We start from the raw sequence: 21754 nt of genomic DNA, 5'->3' as shown, positions 1-21754 counted from the left end.
GGTCAGTTTTTAGTTTTTGGGTAAAGGGGTATTTTTAGGGTTCAGGGTCAGTTTTCAGTTTTTGGGTAAAGGGGTATTTTTAGGGTTCAGGGTGAGTTTTCAGTTTTTGGGGTACAGGGTAAAAATAAATTAAATTAATTTTAAATTAAATTACTTAATAGTAAATAAATTAAATAAATTACATTGCATTATTTTTGGGGTTGAGGGTCAGTTTTGAGTTTTTGGGGTACAGGGGTACAGGGTAAAAATAAAGTTATATATTTTTTTATTTTCAATAATTAATTTAAATTATATTTCATAAAATTACTTTAATTTATTTTTGGGGTTTAGGGTCAGTTTTCAGTTTCTGGGGTACAGGGGTACATGGTAAAAATAAAGTAATATTAATTTAAATTTAAAATAATTAACGGAAATTAAATTATTTAAAATTACATTAAATTATATTTTTAAAATTAAGTTACTATTACATTATTACTATTAACATATACTTACCAATACTTACGTTGTAATGGTCTGCGTTGTAAAGGTACCTGCGTTGTAAAAAAATGCGTTGTAAATACATGCGTTGTTACAGTATCCGCGTTGTAAAAACCGCGTTGTAACGGTATGCGGAGTAAAAGTCCGCGTTGTAACATCATATATCCTTTAAAGCTTGCTCTTGGCAAGCCACAGTGGCCCCTGTCTGGCAGAGCTGCCTGACCTGTTAGATTTGTGTTAAAATGATGTGCATGGTATTGCTCTCGACCCTCCTAGTCTGCAGGAGTTTAACTCTACACGAGTCAACATCATTCTCTCTGACAGGCGACCTTGGCATGCATCTCAGTGTCTCGCTTGCCAATGTATGCGGGCCGCACTAACATGGAACAAGAAGCAAACCCCACCTTCAAAGAGCATACCTCAGACGAAGTGTTTCGTCAATAAGAAGTAAGACTTTTTCAAGCAGAATAGTCTGTGCAAAGCAACATTATTCAATTCCCTAAGATTCAAGAGCACGTATTAGGCTAGTTGCCCAATAGTATTAGTAAGCATCCTCTGCCCGGCTCGGGCTGGAGTTAAGGAATGAAAATCGAGGGACTATTTGTGAGATTCCTGGCAGTTCTGACAGGGACGTAATGAAGGATACCGTTTTTTGAAGAAATGAACACTTTTTCCGGCTGGTAATTCTGCCTGGGAAAATTGCATGAGGCTTAAGATGCAACAGCAGCCAAGGCCTCGTTCTACTTGTTTTTCTAGTGAGGGGAGGCATATGATGCTCTCACACACCTAAGTTGACCCTACCCACTGTCCTCTTTTTAATTATTTTTTTGGGGCGTTAAGCTTTTCCCCTCCCCACTCACTACTCATTGCTTCCCCTCACCCACTCCTCAATTGCCCCAGCCCACAGTCCTATTTTATTTGCAATTTTTTGAGGGGATGAGAAAAAGGCAGGAAATTGCTGCTGGACCTTTCTTTAATGAAAAAGTGATTTTGTGCTACGCACTTCTCGTTTATATTTATAATTCACGGATCTATCATGGATTATTAAATTAAATAGACTGGTGCAGCCACGTCAGTGCACCATTTTTTAAAACGTTTTGCCATGCCCCATAGCATCTTGACAATGGTGTACAGGATGAAAAAAAAGTATTGGCAACATCAGTAGGTCGTAATGGCGAGACCTACTAGTTTGCCAGTGCTTGTTTTATCTTAGTTTGGAATAATATAACTCTGTCACTTGGCTGTTAGGTAACAAGAATTTCTTAAAATGTCTATAACTTCCAAAAGGGGTGAGAAACGTTGGTACAAAGGGGCTTGAAATGAACAGAGATACCTTAAAATAAATTTGAACACATAAATCAAGAGGTATCAAAGTGTGAGTATTAGGCAGGCTAGAAAGCAAAATGTATAGGACTAGGATTTCCTAGTGGCTTGACATACCAAATTTTAGAGGGAGAGCCTGTCTCTTTGATGCCTGAACCTAAACCAGGACTGCACCAAAAACTCATCATCAAAAGCCTTCTGAAAGTATGGTGCTCGTGATAATAACTCATTCTAAGAGGGCTGGAGACATGCCATACTTTTCAAGTATTCACATGAGAAATGACAAATTCTAAAGATGAATTTTAGTCAGATCGTCATTATTCAGAAAATCTGCCCTTCTGAACCGCCTTAAGAAACAGCATCTCTTCTGCCTCTTAACCAGAGAGGCAGAGAAGGAAGCTGAAACATCAGGAAAGAAAAGGAACACAATAAGTGCAGAGGTCCAAAGTTTTTCTCAGAAGCCCGTCGCTTGCACTGTGGAATGCCGGGAGTTGCCAAATGTCAAGGCTGCCCGGTCTTGGTTCCATCTCATTCCTTTTTCTACAACATCCTATGAGGAGGAGATGAGGTCTGACAACTAGAGCTAAATACTTTGGAACTGGGAGTTCGAGTCCGAGTGTCGGCTCAACATCCTGTGACTCTGAGCAAATCACGTAGGGCTGGATTTATAATTCGCCGGATAAGTTACTGTGTCACAATGGTGATGAATATTTCGTCCACAGAAAGATAAACTCCATTATATCCTATGGGATTTATATTTCAGAAGACGTCATATCCGTCGTGATGGAGTAACCCATCCGCCGAAATGTACATCAGGCCGTTAATCTCCGAAAGTCGTTAAAAAAATATATATATTCTGACCTAGTGCAGTGTAATCAGGTGCTCGTGTAAAGCTCTCCAGTGCTATTGAGCAGAGTTCACGCCGCATAAAGGTGCAAAATATAATACCCTTCCTCTCTCTTTAACACATCACTGCAGGTCCTTTGCATTCCCGCTTTTTAGGTCAGGCACTGTTTTCTTTTCTTTTGCTCCTTTCTTCTTTCTCCCTTTTCTGTCTTTCTCTCTCTTGCTCTATAATGACTAAATAGAAGGCTAAGTCCCCCAAAATAAGTCCCAGTCCCCAAAAATCAGTGCCAGTGCCAGTGCTAATAACCTGCAAGCACCTGCAAAACCCAAGGACTGGTTAGGCACCTCTGGTCGGCTAAAAAACCGGGCCTAACATATAGATGACACATAACCAGGGACCAAAGGGGTTCAAGGGAACAGAGCAACACACCTTTTACTCCTGGTCAAGGGCTTTCCGTTTCCTCTACAAATCCAGGGATATTTAGCATTGACAAGCATTCATGGGGTTGTAGAAAAAAAGTACTAGACAAGGGTGAACGAGCAGTGCAGAGTCTGTGCAGGGTCAAGTATGCTCTGCGGTCTCAAAAGGGGCGAGTGTAGCAAAGTCCAAGGGGAAGAAACACGTGATACAACTGGGGCTCAGGGGCAGTGGAAACAGCACATGGAGCTGGAGATCTGGGTGGAGCAGAAAAGGGTCTGGTGGAGCAATGCAGGTTCTGGGAGGGGGGATGCAGGATCTCAGGAAAGGGCAATGCAGAGTCCAAGGGTGTAGCAGTGAGTGTGCAGGGAAGTACGGGGAGTGATGCAACTTCCAATGGGCAGGAGATGTTACACATGAAGGGCAGTGAGCAGCTCAACGGCTGGGACACAGCTACGAGTGCAGAGCCTGGGAGGAGCAGTGCAGAGTCTAAGAGGGAGTACATGGTCAGGGGTGGCCAGCAGAAGGGCCAAGGAGAATAGAGTGGAGTCTGATGGGAAAAGTGAAGGGTTTCTTGAAAAATGAAGGACCCATAGGGAAGGAGATTAAGGTCTGTGGGAGCTGCACACGGTCTAATGGAAGAAGTGCGTGGTGAAGTGGGCACTACCAGGTACACAAGGGCAGCATGGGGTCCGGTCAACAGCAGCACCTGGGCAAGAAGGTGCAAGCAAGCTTCATGCGGGACCAGTGCAGCATCATAGGGGGACCAGCACATGTTGCGTAGGAATGGTGGAGACTGCCTTCGGGAATAGTCTACAAACAAGGGTGAAGGAGTACAAAACACTAAGCCTCTTAGAAGAGGTCCACCTCTGCCAATAGCATCCCAACTCCACTCTCAGATTAGACCACTCGCAGCAGCGCAAGCTTTCCTTACTTTGCAAACCAAGTACAGAACTCGAGATGTACAGCAACCTTTCTGCTCGCCTGCAGTAATCTTTTTTACAAGGCTCACAGATCATCATCGGGGAACAGCATTTACAACGCAGACTGAACCACGCGTTCTGTTACCACACAAGCGTTACCATGCTTGCCTTTACCAGTATATGCATGGTAAAGACAGTCAGCTCTCTAGATTCAGAGCGGAGAATAAGGGGAACAAGAAGGATCTGTACAAGGTTCAGGGTGCCTCTTGGTAAGAAGGGCTGGGGGATGGGATTTAGGGTTAAGGGTGGGGAAGGGGGGGGGTCAGGGAAGTTTTTAATCAACAACCTATGCGACATCATCGCATTGAATTGGTAATGGTTGAACCATAGTGAGTATCCAGGAGGTGGGACAGAGGAAGCCCACCAGGGGCAATATAGTTGCCTCTGGGGGGGTAACACAAAACATTCATCGGCCAAGCCCAAAGAATTTTGCACCAAATATTGTCGGTACACGCCCTCAACATGGCCGATTCCACTGTCTCTCCCTTAGTGCTGCTGCAAGACATGCGGCAGGCTTCAGATGGGACAGAGGGTGAGAGGTAGTGAGCAAATCCATGCTGGTGGTGATAAGGGCCTTTCCTGTGCAACATTTGCCCAAAATCTTTAAACAAGCATTGTTCAGCAGGAACGGTCTGACGAGGATTGGTTCTGGGGTTAATATGTTAAAGGAGAGAAGGCAAGTACACACAGACATATTAATATACACATCTATTTCTCTTTACATCCAAGTGGCTCTGCCATTTCTACAAGTCAAAGGCAGACAGTTATTTAAAAGCATAGCTCTAGAAAACCACATTCAGCGCATACTGTTGCCGCCAACCCTCTCAGCAAGCCAATCACGCACCCTGAGTAATAGCATTTTCCTCAAGGTTGCTTTTTTCCCCTCCCCTTCCCAACCTCCACTAAATAAGCTCGCGCCCTTCTCTTAAGAAGCATCCTATTGAAAAAGTCACGGCAGATGCATTACCTCCTGCGCGCCCTCCGAACGTGGTCGAAGCACCTCATTCACTTATTCTCCATAGTTTATGGCGCTGCTGCCTTTATTCAATGCAGTCCTGCCCACAAATATCCCCCAGTGAGGATTACATCAGTCGGAAGTAATGCGATTGTGCCGCCTGCCACTCGACAAGGTGACCCCTGGGCCCAACGTGTAGAACGTTCATAGTGTCAGACGCACTGTAGCGCGCGCACGGGTGAGCCGCGGGTGGTAGGCCAGGCCCGACGTGTAGAACGTTCATAGTGTCAGACGCACGGTAGCGCGCGCCCGGGTGAGCCGCGGGTGGTAGGCCAGGCCCGACGTGTAGAACGTTCATAGTGTCAGACGCACGGTAGCGCGCGCACTGCTGAGCCAAAGCTAGACTGCAATGTCTGTCTCGAGACAAACAAATGTTCGGTGGTTATACGGCAACAAGAATGTCAAAATTATTTTGATTTTATTAGAGTCACAAAATACATGTAATGTTCACCAAAATGACTGTTATTATTCAAAATCCATTCCAATGGTTATGTGAAAATCACATGCAAGGCTAGTCATATGAGTTACAGATGGTAGACCGAACAGGAAATTTCTCTCATCAGTTTACATTAGCACACAAGGCATTTATTTGTATTCTCGAACGAGCTTCCCGTGGGTGAAAATACCATTAAAAATGCATCACGCCCGAGGAGACAAATTCAGCAGAATGTGTGTAAACCCCTAAAAAAACATAAATGACTTAAGTGTAAGATTTCGTAACAAAAATGTATTCCAGGCCTTGCTAGAACGTTTATTAGGGGTGATATAGTAATGCAGATACGTGGACGTGGGGCACACTAGCTTCAGTGCTGCAGAGGGTGTCAAAGACAAGACACAATTAAGGACTGAAAAGGGTTGAAGACACTACAAGTCCACAATGGCCTGGTGCTACCTGGCTAGAAGAGTGTGGAGACAACAGCAAAGTGAAAAGTTTTAATTTCTTGAAACTTGTCTTGTGGTGTTCCCATTGCTATTGACCTACCCTTACCTCTAGGAGGAGGTTCCTGCTTTTACTGGTCCCATGTGCTCATCTAGTTCTCTACAGCGAATCTTAATTGTTTGCTACAAATTTGAGAGCACTTTTTATCCAGTTGCATCCATTGGTTACCTTTCTCCTGTGAGTGCTTTGAGATCCTGTCACTTGGCCAACTTGCGATTATGTCGTACCTACATGTTCTCCTTGCTTAGCTTTGTGTCAGGAGTACTCTGAAACTGTGTCCAATAGTAACTTGTGAGCATGTTGTATAAGAGTGAATACCTTGCTTAGTGAGTCGTCAACACAAATAACGCTCACATACAAAATTCTTGTGAAAGTCTTGATTTCCACACAGAAAAACCCTCACAGTGAACTACTGTTCATTGCTTGGTTTTCCTAGTTTTGGGATTTTTGAGGAATTTCCTGTATTGATTGACTGACTGAAGGACAGATTTATTTACAAATGTATAAAGTGAGCAATTACCTATAGAAGAGCGTTTTCCAGCGCTTGGAGACCTCCAGAGGAAGTCTACAGAGAAAATATTTTTTTTTAGCAATATATGGAATTTGAGAGGGTTTTTTGGGTTCGTATAAATTAGGGGCAGATCAGGCAATAACCACTGAAAAAGCCTGACCTCCAGGGCACTTTTTGTTAAACTTGGGGATGTTGACATAAAAAAGAGTGCTAGATTGGAAGGGCCTGGCAGAGGTCTAGATGGAAAAAAGATACTAAACAATTATTCGATGTCCTATTATATAAGGCCTTGTGGCAGAAGGACAGAGCTTTAAAAATGCATCGTTTGCACATGTGCTACCAGAGGAGCAAAGAAAGATGGGTGGAGATGCTTGTAGTACTGCTGAGCCCAAGAATGTGGCCAGTGTTCTGACTTCTGAATGAAGTGCAGTCTATGAAGTAAGTGTGTGTGTGCTGTCCTACAAAGAGGGCGTTGCTGTAGTCCAGTCTGGAAATGATAAGTGTCTGGGCCAGGGGTTTTCTGAAGGAACCAAGCAATAATAGAGTAATTTTCCTATATGATGGCCTAACGGCTAGAGCAGCCGACCTCGTAGCGTTGGACCGAGTTCGAGTCTCAGCAGGGACGCTCAACCTCCTGTGATTCTGGGCAAATCACTTAATCTCCCCATGCCTAACAAAAATGAATGTGTCCGTATGTAACGTAACTGGTGCTCATGTAAAGCGCTCTGATACCTTCAGGTTGAGTTTCGGCTATGTAATACTCCTCCCCCCCAAAAAAAGCATAAGAAACAAGTTGAACTGAGCTTATTGATATGTGCATCAAAGGTAAGATGAATGCCAAATATTGACCCATTAATTACATGCATTTTAAGAAGGTTTGGAGGGGTGGCATAGAGAGTCATGCCATCAATTAGAGGACCAGATGGTCGGGATTCCAAAAAGAATGCTCTCAGTCTTATCTGAGTTGAGCCTTACAGAGTTGTTGCTCGTGCCAGCTTGCTACTGAGGAATAATTAGCGTTTTAACTGGTCCTGGAGAGAGCTCAGATCTCTATTGAATCTTAAAATGATCTGGCTATCGTCTGCATATGCTTAGAACTTCAGACCAAAACATGTATGAAGGGCTGGGAGAGGAGTCACCGATATATTAAAAGGCTTTATTTAATCTCAAAGACGAGCAATAGGAGAACCACAGTTGATAGGTTGGAAGGTGGAGTAGTAATGAGCTAAGGTAATATAGCCTGTGCATGGTCACATAAACATTTTAAAAAAAGAGTCAAACTAATTGTGGACTGTCTACCTTACATGAACCTTGTCTTTTCAATCCAGCACAAAGTCATGAGATACTGCATCAAGTGCAGAGGCTACTCTACAGCAACAAAATCTATTCAACGTTGCTCACCTCTAGCATTACCCTGTGGTAGGATGTATATGAAGTGGGATAAAAATGAATTTTATCGTTCTGCAAGTCTCCGTTGAGGGCACATTTAGAAGATACTGATCTTTTTTGGTTGAACACCAACTAAAAGAAAGAGAAAAATATCTAAAATGTGAATCCAATCAATTATGGGACAGAAGGCATTTTGTTATGGAATATTAATGGTCGGGCTGTATTCCTCGGAGAAAAAGAGGTTTAGATTGCCAACACTGACACTAAATGTCAATGGTGACACATGCTAATTCTCAGAACAAATGGAGGAAGACATGATTATTCATTGAGGTTGGCACGAGAGGGTGGCAATCACTCCCAATGTGTCCCTTGCAATTGCAGTCAAGGTTTGAAAACCATGCTCTAAAACCTGCAAAAGAATTATGCATCTGGGTATCCAAAACCTTGTTTTGGATACCCAGCTGCGATGGGCGAAGTCGCTCTTCGCCCATTTTCGTCCAAACCGAAACCTCTTTGGTGTGATGTCCCCCAGGGCTCAGCCCTGATTCCCTTACTTTTTAATGTGTATCTGGCCCCTCTCTTTACCTTAATTGCCAACTGGGGTGTCAGAGCAATTTCCTATGCCGATGACACGCAAGGTCTTCTCTTACCAAGAGCAGACAGTAGAGGCCTTTGACAATTTTAAGGGCTGTCTTCGCGATATTCCTATCTGGATGAATACGAATAAGCTAAAACTAAATGCAGATAAAACGGAGGTGATCTTCTTAGGAAAAGGCCCGGTGCCCTCGCCAGATCTCTAGTGGCCCACTGAAATGGGGCCCCCGCCTTCCCCCAGTTCTAGTGCCAAAAATCTGGGGGTGAGATGGGAAGACTACCTCTCCTTTTCAGCTCACATTCAACAGGTATCGGCTGGGTGTTTAAATAAACTAAGAAACCTCCGAAAGTTCCTGGATCTACTACCGGAAGATTGCAGTAAATTAGTAGTCCATGCCACTGTAACATCTAGGCTGGACTACGCCAATGGCCTCTACCTTGGCCTGCCGAAGTATGCGATCCAACGATTGCAGATGGTGCAGAATGCGGCTGCGAGGCTGATTAAACATATTCCGTTTAGACATCATGTCTCTCCGCACCTGCGTGATCTGCATTGGCTGCCAGTGGCAAGAAGAATTGAATTTAAGGCCCTGACCCTGGCCTACCGGGCGTTGCAGGGAAAGTGCCCAAATTATCTTTAACTAAGATTCCCCCGATATAAGCAGGCGCGGTCCCTGCGCTCTAATACTCAGAATTTGCTCCATGTTCCACGCTTCTTGAAAGCTCGGCTTGGGGGTAGAGCGTTTTCGGCCAGAACAGCCAAATTGTGGAATGACTTACCACTGTCTCTTCGAAATGCAAACTCAGGGTCCTGTTTTAGGAAACAGCTAAAGACGTGACTTTTTAATCAATCATTTTTTTAACCCTCATGCTTTCTTTAACCATTCGGTAGGTTGCCCCTTGCTCACTAAGCGCCGGGACACCTCCTGGTGAGGTAGCTGTTTGCCCTATAAAAACGTCAGTATTATTATTATTATTATTATTATTATTATTATTATTATTAATATATTCTGGAGTCAAATTGGATGTCTAAGTTTCCTTCTTGGTAATACGAATAGACAAGGTTACATATACATGTTTTTTTGTCACCTTACTCTAGGTAAATTGTGTTCCCTTTCTATTTGTAATCACAAAACAGACAGCTTACCCAGTGACCATCAAGAGAAGTACAATGAGCTTTACTTTGGCAATGAAGAGCTGCTCTGTGCAAAACAGAAGGATCGTATTGGAAATAGTTATGTCATTCATGCACCACGCAATGAGCAGCAAGGGCGACGCAACTACTAAGTTAGATTTACCAAGCCACGCAAGGCCACCTTGCGTGACCCTGAGCGGCTTAATAAATCGAGAGTAACGCTCTGCAGCGCAATTCACTGTGTTGTGTTACTCTGTCCCAGAAGGCGCTCCATGGGTGGAGTGTGAGTGTTCCCATGCATCCACCCATGGGTTTTGTCATGTTCCCAGATTTACCAGTAATAGACCTGGGAATGCACCAAAATGCTACACCTCCCCAGTGAGGCGTACCATGGAGAAATATCCTTATTTTTCCTCTTTTGTCCTCTTTCTATGTGTGCTGCATTCTTCAGCACACATAGAAAATGGAAAATGTTTCTGAGGATTGTTTTTGTATAGAGGTGTGCCTTCCTGCACAAAACAATCCTATCTACTACACAGGCACCCTTGCACCATAGTACAAAGGTGACAGCATTGGCGCTAGGCAACCAAAATGGCACCAGCGCATGGAAAGGACAGGAATGGGCCGTATTATGTTAAATACGGCACACTGCCCTTTCCCTTTCACACAGTGCAGCACAGCAAGGTGACTTGCTGCTTTGGGCTGCGCTGAGTGACCCCTTGATAAATGAGGCCCGAGTTCCCAAGTACGCCATGGAAATGACCAAAGAGCAAATTTCATCATACCAAGAGGATATGGCTCAGCAAGGCGCAGACCATTAGCATTCTGCCATGTCCGTGCAAGCGAGGTATCCATACTTGCATCAGTGAAACCACCAGAACAGATTGACAACGCAGAAGAAATGTAGGTTTCCAGTCTGGAGCCAGACAGTGCTGTGTGAAAGTTGAATGCTAATTAGGTTAGCCTATTAACCGAAGAGCGGAGGCAGCTATGCAGAGGGACAAGACATCCAAACCACCACAGATTGCAGAACATTAAACCAGTAGTACAGAGGGGAATAGAGGGTCCACCGCTTTGAGATCTCAGTCAACTAGTGCAATTCATCAATCAAAGCCTGACAGCGGTCCTGGGGATTCTGAGATATCACATTAATTGCAAAGATTTGAGAACCAGGCTACAGATAGGAAGGTAGAGTAAACCCGGGTGCTGCTGGATTTGCTTTTGTGTATAGAGAAAAAGTTCACTCCACTAATCCATTACTTTGTATCCAAAAGACTACCTGTATAAAACTAGGTATTATTTCTGGGATACACAAGGATAGATTTGCAAAGTCTCTGCTAAGTGAGTTGTTCAAGCTGATACACTCTGAACTTGAGCATTTATCAGTGCCCCAGTGTACTAGCAGGCGGATTTGCAATAACCACGCCTCACCAACATGCATTCGGCAGGGTCCTTTTGTGAATTATTTCAACCAGCTGCAAACACAGAGACTGCAAGGGACTACAGGCCTCCATTTCAGCTTTGCACAGTACTATATGTGGTTGTATTATACAACCTTGCTTTTCTTTCCCACGCATTACTTAACAACGAGGGTGGAACAAGGAATGCCCTTGAACCATGCATTTCATTTACAACACAAGTTGTTACAACAACTTGCCTTAGGGGGGCGCTGGACTTTGGAATAGTATAATTTACTATTTCAACTCCAGTCCCCGCAACAGTAGGGAAAGTGTTGGACTTTAAAGTCAAACGCTGTTTTACCTAATGCATGTCCTTGTAATGACTTGCGTTGTAAACAGAACGCAATCCTTGTTCTGCCCGCGTTGCAAAGGCAGCATGCTGTTCGGTGGCCGTGGCATTTGCTGTTTCCTGCTATATGTCAATCCCTTTCTCACAAAGGGGAAGCCGTTGCCATACTAAACAAGAGCTGGCAAAGCCATAGGTCTGGCCAAAATGTGCTAAAGCATACAAACTCCGTTTGTGTATGCCTGTGTTTCTATGCATAACTTTAAAGACCTGATGCAGTAAAAAAAAATTCAAAAGAATTGCTTACTTACAGAATGCATGTTTGAAGCAAGACTTTGATTTGTGATGATTCACCGTACTTTTGAGACGTAAGATAGTCAGATCCACTCTAATGCAAGCATTCCATAGAAGGCTGATTGCTACATTAGACAGCCATTAACAGAAAATAACAGGAGGTGAGATAGAAAAGCTTCCCTGGGAGCATGCAAGACCTACTGGATGTATGCAGCTGCGGCCCGCCGTGCAGGTAAGAGCGGTGGGGCAGTGGGGCCAGATGGAGGTGGATTTTGACAGACGATGAGGGGAAATAAAATAAATATTATATTTTCCCTCGTCATCATCTGTCGAAAAAGCGCCACCTATCTTACCTGCAAGGGCTGCGGCTGAATGTACGTTGTAAAGCTTCGACAATATTTTTGAAACTAAACACCCAGGGGATTCCAAGTGGGACAATATCGGGATTTAGCCCCGCTTTTTTGGCCCATATTTAAAAACAACACCCAAAAGAATCAAATGTCCTTGTGCTTGCCACTGGGAGAGAATGTCTTATTCTGCAGTGGAGCAGAAAAACTGCTGAGTCTCTTGGGGTGAGGATGGGGCCTCATGTTAGTCATAGCTCATTATTGTATAGACACTTTTTATTGCTGTCATACAGTGGGCTTTCTGACCAAACCATGGGGTAAATTGGAGGCAATCCCAATGCCTCTTCCTGGTGGGTCAGAAATACTGGTTTGTCCCTTTAAAGGAGGGGGTGAGGCCAATGCCAGAGTGCAACACCTGCACCCCGTGCTTTTGGTCGAAATGTGGAGAAGTGTGTCTCACTAGTTAGAAGCGGCAGACCCTGAAGCAGAGGTCAGGCCTGGGACCAGGATTCAATTCCCGACGCGGCAGGGTCATGGGCTCAATGTCTGCGGACTCGATAATTCTCGCCTCGGGTCCCACGCTGCAACTCTGGGCAATAGCTTGCTTAATATCCACAACGGCCCCAACAGCGCTGGGATGCCTAGCTTCACCTTGGGGTGCCCAGGAGGGGGCATCTCACAGGGAAAGCCAGGAAGGGTTCCACGGCGGTATACAGCGCCAGGATGCCCCAAGATGGGGCGGCAGTGCGCTTTACAAGTATACACACATTTACATTTACAATGTAAAACACGGTTTTTAGTGGGCTTTCTACCCCCAAGGAAACCTTTTTGACAACCTGCCTAATTGGGACAAACCTCTTATGTGCCCCCAGAGGAGCAGAAAAATAGTATTCCTCCTTCTGGGGCGTGGGTATGGCTCAATGCCTTGTAGACCGCCCCTTCCTTTGTTTGTTTTAGTACCATTTTGAATACTAGTTCTTTTTGGGGTAGCTGTGTGACCATTGCAACATTGCAAAGCTGCACCCCTTTCTTTTGCCTCAAATGCAAAATCCCTGGTGTCTAGTGGGCTTTCTATCACCCATGGGGTCAGATTTGGGGCAACTTACCCTATTAGGACAACCCTCCTATCTCCCCGGGGAGCAGAAAGATACTATTGAGGGTATGGCTCAATGCCTGTCCCTCCTTTTGTTTGATTTGGCACATTGTCAATTTCCATGTTTCTAGGGGGGCTTCTGCCCCCTGAGCGCAAATTGGGGGGAAATCCGTCTGCAGCAGGGAGAGGTAGAAAAACGTGTTTGCCTCCTTTGGGTTGGGGGTGTGACCAGTGCCAGCGTGTAATGCCCACACTCCTTCTTTTGTCTTAGATGCGAAACCCCTGAGGGGCTGGGGCATGAGGTGTAGTCAAAGACTTGTGGCTGTTTGGCCTTTCTGCTAATGAGAAAGTCCGACAATTGCATATAACTGTAAAGTGTATATACAGTGTGTGTTTCATTTTGATTTCAATAGAGAAGTTTGATAATTGCGTATAACTGTAGAGTGTATATACAATGTGTATCTCGTTTTGATTTCAGTGTGTGTGTATAATACGAAGACAAGTGTTTTTTACATATGGTATGGAGTCTTGTGGCATACACAGTGTGTTGCAAGGGTGATATTGTGCCAATACTTTACACTCAAGCCCTGAAGATAAGCCTGAATGCTCGGTGTCAAGATACCAGAGGGTGAGTACAGATTATCAAACAATTGTATTTTACTCATCCTATTTGGAACAGAGGAGCCCGCCCAAAACCGCTGGGTCCCTTGTGAATCGTAGATTATAATTTTTTCAAGCTTGTAAAACACGGATAGGAATGCATACCATCACTCCCACACTGTCTTGGTAATACAAGCCAAGGGTTTATAAGACTAAAATCCACTAAAACAAATAGATAGCAGAGTATTTTATAGCTAAATTGGTGATTTTTTGTAGGGAAGTGAAAGAAATGAATTGCAGTTAACTGGCAATAACTTTCAGGATTCTGTCATTCCATCACTAGGTCGTGCTCATGAATGGTGAAATCATGCATTTGACCTCCCCAAGACCGCGCACTCTCCAGTACACTTCAAACCTTGCCCCACATTCCATTCCAGTCCTAATTTGAATTCTACTATTTTTGCACTGTGGTAAGTCCAAACCCTGCCCGGATCATTCCTGGAGGGTACATAGGTTTGCATCATGTTCCCAGACTCCAGCAGATAAACGGAGTCGTCCAGACTTGCTTCCTTGACTTCGCTTACTCTCAACTTCATATCCACTGGGTGTTTGATTTTCCTGTTCCCCTGCTTGTGCCTGTTGACTTCCATAGTCCTCTTTCCTCCATGTACCTGTGTAGCCTTTCCTTCATCGGTGGTTCTTAGATTCCTGCAATGCCCTGGAGACCAAATGTAGGGATATCAGAAGGCAGGGACCTTTGACGAATGTTTGCCTACAAGGCATGCCTGAATCCAGTACACTAAGAGCATGGTCCTGATCCTAAAGAAATCCAGAAGATCCATTTTTGGCTCAAGATGAGGACTGAAATATGTACACTGCAGATGCCGGAGTGAATAGTGCTCCTTAGCATCACTTCCTGCATTTAATCTTGCTAAAAGGACCCTCATTAAGGACATAAGCTAGGGACTTCATGTGGGTAAATTTAACCTGGGAGTCCCACCCACTTTATCATTACTTCCTTGAACACCAAGGTAGAAGCCCATCCCAATACAACAAGTGTCGGATTGTACTCAATGATGAAGTATGCCACAAGTAACCCTAGTGGGTGAGAAATACTTTGCAAAATGAGCATTGCTCCTTTTGGATTAGACCAGGGAGATATTATTACAAAGAAAGTGGGTTGACCTTTTCTTGATACAATTCTATAACTCTGAGATCTGATTATCTGCATGGACCAAGAGATTGTCGACGCTGCCGATGAGTCAGTCAGTTATAAAAATAAATATGATGGCAAATCAGTTTAAAAAGCTATGTTCCAATGGAACTGCTCTTTAAATAGCAAATTCTAAATCAATGAAAACAAAGTACCATTCAGCGCCCAATACTGGGAGAAACAGAAGAGCATGGTGCAGGCGTGAGTGATGGTATTTTATCCATTATATGTAGTTTCAAGATATGCAAGAACAAATAGCGCAGTCTACACAAGGAGGAAGGTTCAACGTAAGGTCCTGCTTAAAAGCCGTAGGGGGATCGGCTTCAAGGTGGGTTTGTCTGTTCACTCCTTAGCATGGGTCCATCACAGTATCTTTTTTAACCACCTGAGTGGTTTGGTCTGGATAGGGAAGAGTGAGATGTTGTCTTTACTCTCTTTCCTAGGAGACAGTGGAAATGTTTTCGCCATTCTCCCCTACATGGGGTTGGAGGGTGGCTTCCTCCACTCTCACCTTGACACAGACTCTTCATAGTCAGTGCACGGAGCCTGGTGCACCAGGAAAACCAAGGAGGAGCTTTAGGCACATGGGCACCGTGAGGTCCTTAGACCTTAGTGTAGAGAATCTGGGAATTTGTACAAGCAGGGTAGAAAGCTTGGGGCACCATTGTGTTAAATGGGCAGAGTTTGCTTTACATGGCTAGACAGTTTGAATAACTTACAGCACAGAGAGTGTGAGGGTCTTGTACCATATGTAAGGACAGTTTTAGGAACTTGGAACAATGTCAGCAATATAAGGAGCTTCCACTGCTGCTGAGGAGTTCATCCTCCAAAGCCCTAAAACCATCACCTTTTACTAGCACCAAAACTCCAGTACCTGCAGGCATCACCGCTCACAGTGCACATACAGGTGATCAACTCATGGTGACCTACCGGTGATCCACTCATGGTGTATCTACAGGCCATCCCGCTTACAATGTGTGCTCTATGAGAAGTACAGTTATTTAACTACCCTATGTGAACCCTTTGACAATTACAAGTGATAATAATCACATGCCAAACATGCCATCGATATCTGGCAGTCCCTCGGGGATAACCACTGGGACTTGCTCTTTCTCACCGAGACGTGGCTAAATGACACTACGAATCCCGCCATCACCCAGGCCGTACCAGAGGGCTACAGTATTATATGTGCTAATAGACCCAGCGGCAAACAGGGCGGAGGTGTTGCCCTAATTCATAACTCCAAATGGACAATTTCCCTCCCAACAATTGACCTGCCAGACAGTATAGAAGGCCTGCCTTTCAACATTCAACTCTCCCCATCCTCCTCCTGCTCCGGTATTCTTATCTACCGCCCCCCCCATTCCAACTTCTCACATTTGCCGGTGCTGGCGGATAACATTATTCAGCTCAGCACACGTTATGCAAATTTCACTGCCTTAGGAGACTTCAACCTCCACGTCAACGATGAATCTTGTCTGCACAGTCAAAATTTCATCTCCACGTTGACGGCCTGCAACCTCGTCCAAACAATTACTTTACCTACGCATAAAGTGGGTAACACACTGGACCTGATCTGTTCCAACCTTTCTTCTATCCAGGTGACTCCCCCTATCCCCGTTATCTGGTCGGATCACTTCCTCATCCCTTTTGAAATCAATATTCCCTATACCGTCAGATCTACCATTACTCCAAAGACTGCAGGTAGAAACTGGAGCCGCATCACCCCGGACACCCTCTCGGAACAACTAAAAAACTCCCTCCCCAGCCAGTCTCCTGACCTCGACCGTAAGATCGATTACCTGGACACCTGGGTCTGCCGGGCCCTAGATGTCTTAGCCCCTCTTAAACCTATTAAGACCTATCGGGCTGCACCTTCAGCACCCTGGTATTCGGACGAGCTCCGGCAGAAAAAGGCTGCCTGTAAAACTCTTGAACGTCTCTGGAGGCAGAACTTCTCCCTTGAAAGGAAAAGCTCATATAAAACAGCACTCAAAGAATATCGGAGAATGATCAAAGAACATAAACAGGCCTTTCTAGCCTCCAGAATCAAACAAGCCAGTAACGGTTCCAGAGAGATTTTTAATATAGTTCGTTCTTTTACTAACCCCAATGCTTTGACTCGAACCCAGCCTGCATCTCAGTCATTATGTGACAAACTGTCACAATTTTTTGAGGACAAAATTGAGATCATCTATTCCTCCTTCCCCACCCCTAACAAAGAAGACTGGGAAGAGGTACCCTCTACTTCTTCGACACCCCAGGCTACCTTTTCCGAATTTTCAGTCCTCTCCGAAGCAGACACCTTGACTGAAATACTAAAGTGTAAATCAGGTTCCCCCAACGACCCATGGCCAGCTAAGCAATATAAAAAACTGGCACCTCTTCTGAACCCCCACCTGAACCACATCTGGAATGACTCCCTCAGACTGGGTAGTTTCCCCGCCAAGTGGAAACATGCCTCCCTGGTTCCCATTCTTAAGAAACCTAATCTTGACCCGGACCTCCCCTGCAACTACAGGCCCATTTCCCTTCTGTCCGCCCCCGCAAAAATTTTGGAAAAACTGGCCCACTCCCAGCTGGCGAACTTCATTGAAACCAATGGGTTACTTCATGATTCCCAACATGGCTTTAGGTCGGGCCACAGCACGGAGTCAGCCCTCATTGAAATGGCTGACTCGGTGAGGTGGACGCTCGACCAAGGGTCAAGGGCGGTGTTGGTGCTGCTGGATCTTTCAGCAGCATTTGACACCGTCTCCCACAGGATCCTGCTGAGGAGGCTAGCGGACCTAGGCGTAGGTGGCACTGCGCTTAATTGGATCACGTCGTATCTCTCTGATCGCACTCAGCAGGTTTTCACCCCCCCCTACACTTCCACAGCCAGACCACTCAAATGGGGAGTCCCGCAGGGCTCCTCGCTCAGCCCGCTTCTATTTATTTATTTATTTATTTATTTTTATTATTTTTTTTTTTTTAAAGAACTGAAGTTTAAGCACTTTATTATGGCTAGACCTGTTTTACAGCCAGTTTGAACCATTGTTTAGAAACACTGTCCCAGGCTCATTTGGAGGGTTTCCCCTTGACTTTCTTCTTGGGATCTGTGGACTTTTTGGCTTCCTTGGGTTTTTTGTCTTCCTTGGGTACTTTGACAACTTCAGGCTTCTCAGTTTTGTCTGGTGTTGGTTTGGGAAGATGACGCAGGATTGCATTGCGGCGTACAGTCTTTGCATACGGGTTCAGTTTTACCATCATTCTCAAATTCTTAAGAGGATTCTTCTTAAGAACTCTGCGTTTGATCTTTTTGTTTGGTGCACGCAAAGCCCGCTTCTATTTAATGTTTATTTTACCCCCTTGGCAAAACTGATCGCTCAGACTGGGATCAAGTCCACCTCCTACGCTGACGACATTCAGCTTCTTTTCACTTTCGACTCCCCTTCTCCCTCAGCTTTTGATCCGTTAAAAACCTGCCTCAGAGACATCTCTAAGTGGATGGATGCCAACTCCCTTCGACTCAATGCTGGAAAAACGGAGGTTCTGTTTTTTAATTCACCATCCCCTCTGGACTCCAGTCTATGGTGGCCAGAAGATCTGAGCCAAGCCCCCACACCTAAAGACTCAGTAAAAAATCTTGGAGTCCGCTGGGATAATCATCTCAGCTTCAATACCCAGGTTCAAACAGTGACAGCCTCCTGTTTTGGCAAGATCAGAACCATCAAGCGTCTCATCAACTACCTACCAGCGGACTGCCGTAAGACTGTGATCCAGGCACTGATCATTTCCCATCTTGATTATGCCAATGCCCTCTACCTAGGCATCACAGCAGGCCAATGTCAAAAACTCCAGACGGTCCAAAATGCCGCCGCCCGGTTAGTGGAAAGAATACCTTCCAGACACCATATCTCTCCCCACCTCCGCAAATTGCATTGGTTGCCAATGGCCAAAAGGTGTATTTTCAAAGCTATGACGCTGGCCCACCGAGCATCGAGGGGTATGGGATCTGCCCACTTGAAAAACACCTTGCGACCGTATACCAACTACAGGACTTTACGGTCCAACTCTCTCCTTCTCTTGGAAACTCCACGCTTCAAACGATCACGGGCAGGCGGAAAAATCTTTGAGGTTTGTGCCTCCCAGCATTGGAACAAGCTCCCTCTGGCCCTGCGCTCTCCCCAATCAGAAATCTTATTCCGTAAGTCACTGAAGACCTACCTGTTTTCCTTATAACATCCCCCTGTGCCCTCCACCCTCAAAGTTCTCAGCGCCGGGACGCCCCGTCGGGGTAGCTGTGCGCTCTATAAAATACACAAATAATAATAAAATAATAATAATACTAGTTAATGATAGCTGGCTATGGAAAGACCTGGACCCTCACATGTCAACAACACATGAAAGGAGCCCTGTTGCTTTTCTTGCTTTTGCCTTTTTCAACATTTATGACTCCATTGATCCTCAAATATGTCGGCATAATGCATAGATTTATACATATAAGCACAAACACTTGTCCCTTTACACCATTTGTTATGCTTAAGCCACAAATGTAAGCTGACAAGATACAAATGGTGTTATCCAGCTACTAGATACAGACATTAACATGCACACAGGCACACATAGAGGCTCACGCCCTGAATCTGAATGAGTGGGAAAGTCGAACTGATGGATTAAACCCATCCACCCAGATGATACATGGGACTTCATCCTTGTCTCAGGAAGATCACTATTAACCCCAAGCTAATCCCATGCATGCTAAGACACTCCAGGTCTGATGGATTGCTAGCGGGCGTCAATTGGAAATATCCTATTTAGGATTTATCCTGCATTAGGCACTCATGATCAAGAGTCATTTATTAATTAATTGATGAGTGTGCATGTCATTGTTTCCCCTATGAGTAATGATTCAGAGATAATATCCCCTCTGTACATTGTGCGCATAATTTATACATACCGTCAATTCCCAGCACCCCTTGGTTTTTGTTTTCGCAGCATGGTTCAAACTTATCCACAACGTCCAAGCAATATTCCTTGGTCACATTCGTCATCTGTGGAAGGAAGCAGAGAGCCACAAATTAGGCGGGGCATTTAATGAGATGGTGGAGCATACTTCAGGGTGAAGGTGGACCAGGAGATAGGAAAAATGGGAGGCTTTGCAACAAGACAGCGCCTCTCGAAAGTCAGGAGAGTTAGCCGCAAAGTCAACCATGTTAATACCTCTTCTTCCTGAGTCATCCGTCTTACAGAGACGGCGATCTATTGACAATTCTCCTGATGCCATGATCCATCAGCCCACCCTTGCTTGTGACTGGTATGATGAGACTCAGGGGTGAAATCTGGCGCATACTCTTGAGTACAGAATAGTCTCCAAGACCTGCACTCCTTCCTTGTGGTATTTCTATATTTAGTTCATAATATAACTATATTTTTATTGGTTTTCCTTAAATCGCAGATGAGGAAGTTGCACTCATTTATTCTTCCTTGTTTCTATACCATCACGCTTACTTCTCCAACCATCCACCTTTCACACCCGTTGTCTCTAATGGCCATGGTGCATTGAAGGTCCCTGGTCCTGATGCGACTATTTATTGCAGAGATGGTATGCTTTCGCTCACTAGGACTTCGATCACAAGTCTCGTGAGAGGAGCTTCCTGCTGATCTGTGTATATTGCTCTCACCACGTGTGTACGACTACTGACCAGCCTATGATATGAGCAGCTGGTGGTGGTAGCCAAGCTTAGTGCTGCATTACGTAAGGCCACTGTAGGCAGCTGCCTTAAGGAACCTCCACACGAGGCACCAAGAAAGATACAGATCATATCACACTACCTCAAAAATGGCTCTGTTGGCAGGAGAAACAGAAAAAACATATGGAAATATGCATTTTTTTCAGATGTACTAAAAATCCTTGCAGAAGTGTATGTGGCAACCGATTATAGTCTAGTTGTACAGGCCCTTTGTTTTGGAACACTGTGTTTGGAGACTGCATACTGGCCCTTCACAATAAAATCCTTGTTGTCCGTTGAGAATAGGACCCCTCATCCCCCCCAAGTGTGAAATGTATGTGGTTAGTATGCTGTGTGTTCATTGAAACAGGCAATATCTGCCTGGGGGGAGGCCCTCAATATACCCCTGTAATCGCTTGCCCTGGCTCACACAGTGATACTTGCTGGATGCAATGTCCCCTGCCCCCTTTTAATGTCACTGCAATGCTCATCTGACTCTAGTGAGCATGTTTATCCAATTTTTCAAAGTCAAAAGGTTCATATAAATGGGGATCAAGGCACTAGAGAGAGGTGAATCAGTTGCAGGACATAAACCTTTAGAGCTAAAATAAACGTGAAAAGCCATATTTCTATTTTCAAGAAATAGATTAAAAAAAACAGGGTCCATCCGATTGGTCAGCCTAGTCAGGAGGAGATGGGGATCAACAATGTCAAACACTGCCAAGGGACACAGTAAAATAAGAGCACCCACAGCATCCACAGAAAGGTACATCCTTAATTCACCCATCACTGAAAGAATGCTGCTTTCGACCCTCATCCTTTTTTTTTGTAAAAACCTTTTATTGGCATTTTGTTATTATACAAGGTCCATACTTCAAAATAGCGACAGTGCAGGTAGTCAGTACGTTTGTTGCATACATCCCCTATCCCGGGTATTTTATCGCTAAATAAGAACATGAGTTAATACACAATATTCAACTGTGTATCTAGCGGCGAAATAATTGTACAGCCCATTCGATCATGTGTTATTCCCTGCAGGACGTACTATTACACTTGTGTGGACCTGTTATACTGGTGTTGGATGGCACCGTCTATTGTGTTTATTCAAAACAGGAA

At 44.7% G+C, this 21754-nt stretch overlaps 1 protein-coding gene across 1 annotated transcript in view; it reads right to left on the bottom strand.

Annotated features, from left to right (window-relative positions):
* Positions 1–21754, bottom strand: part of PLCH2 (phospholipase C eta 2) — a 548160-nt gene that overhangs the window by 308622 nt on the left and 217784 nt on the right. Inside the window, exon 5 of the mRNA XM_086921546.1 lies at positions 19867–19960. Within this exon, the coding sequence (XP_086777672.1) occupies positions 19867–19960 (94 nt within the window). The remainder of the gene's footprint in view (positions 1–19866; positions 19961–21754) is intronic.

The sequence above is a fragment of the Lissotriton vulgaris genome, chromosome 5 (genome assembly GCF_964263255.1).
Source record: "Lissotriton vulgaris chromosome 5, aLisVul1.2, whole genome shotgun sequence".
NCBI lineage: Eukaryota > Metazoa > Chordata > Amphibia > Caudata > Salamandridae > Lissotriton > Lissotriton vulgaris.
The sequence above is the reverse complement of the archived record's forward strand: the minus strand, read 5'-3'. Positions and strand labels throughout refer to the sequence as shown.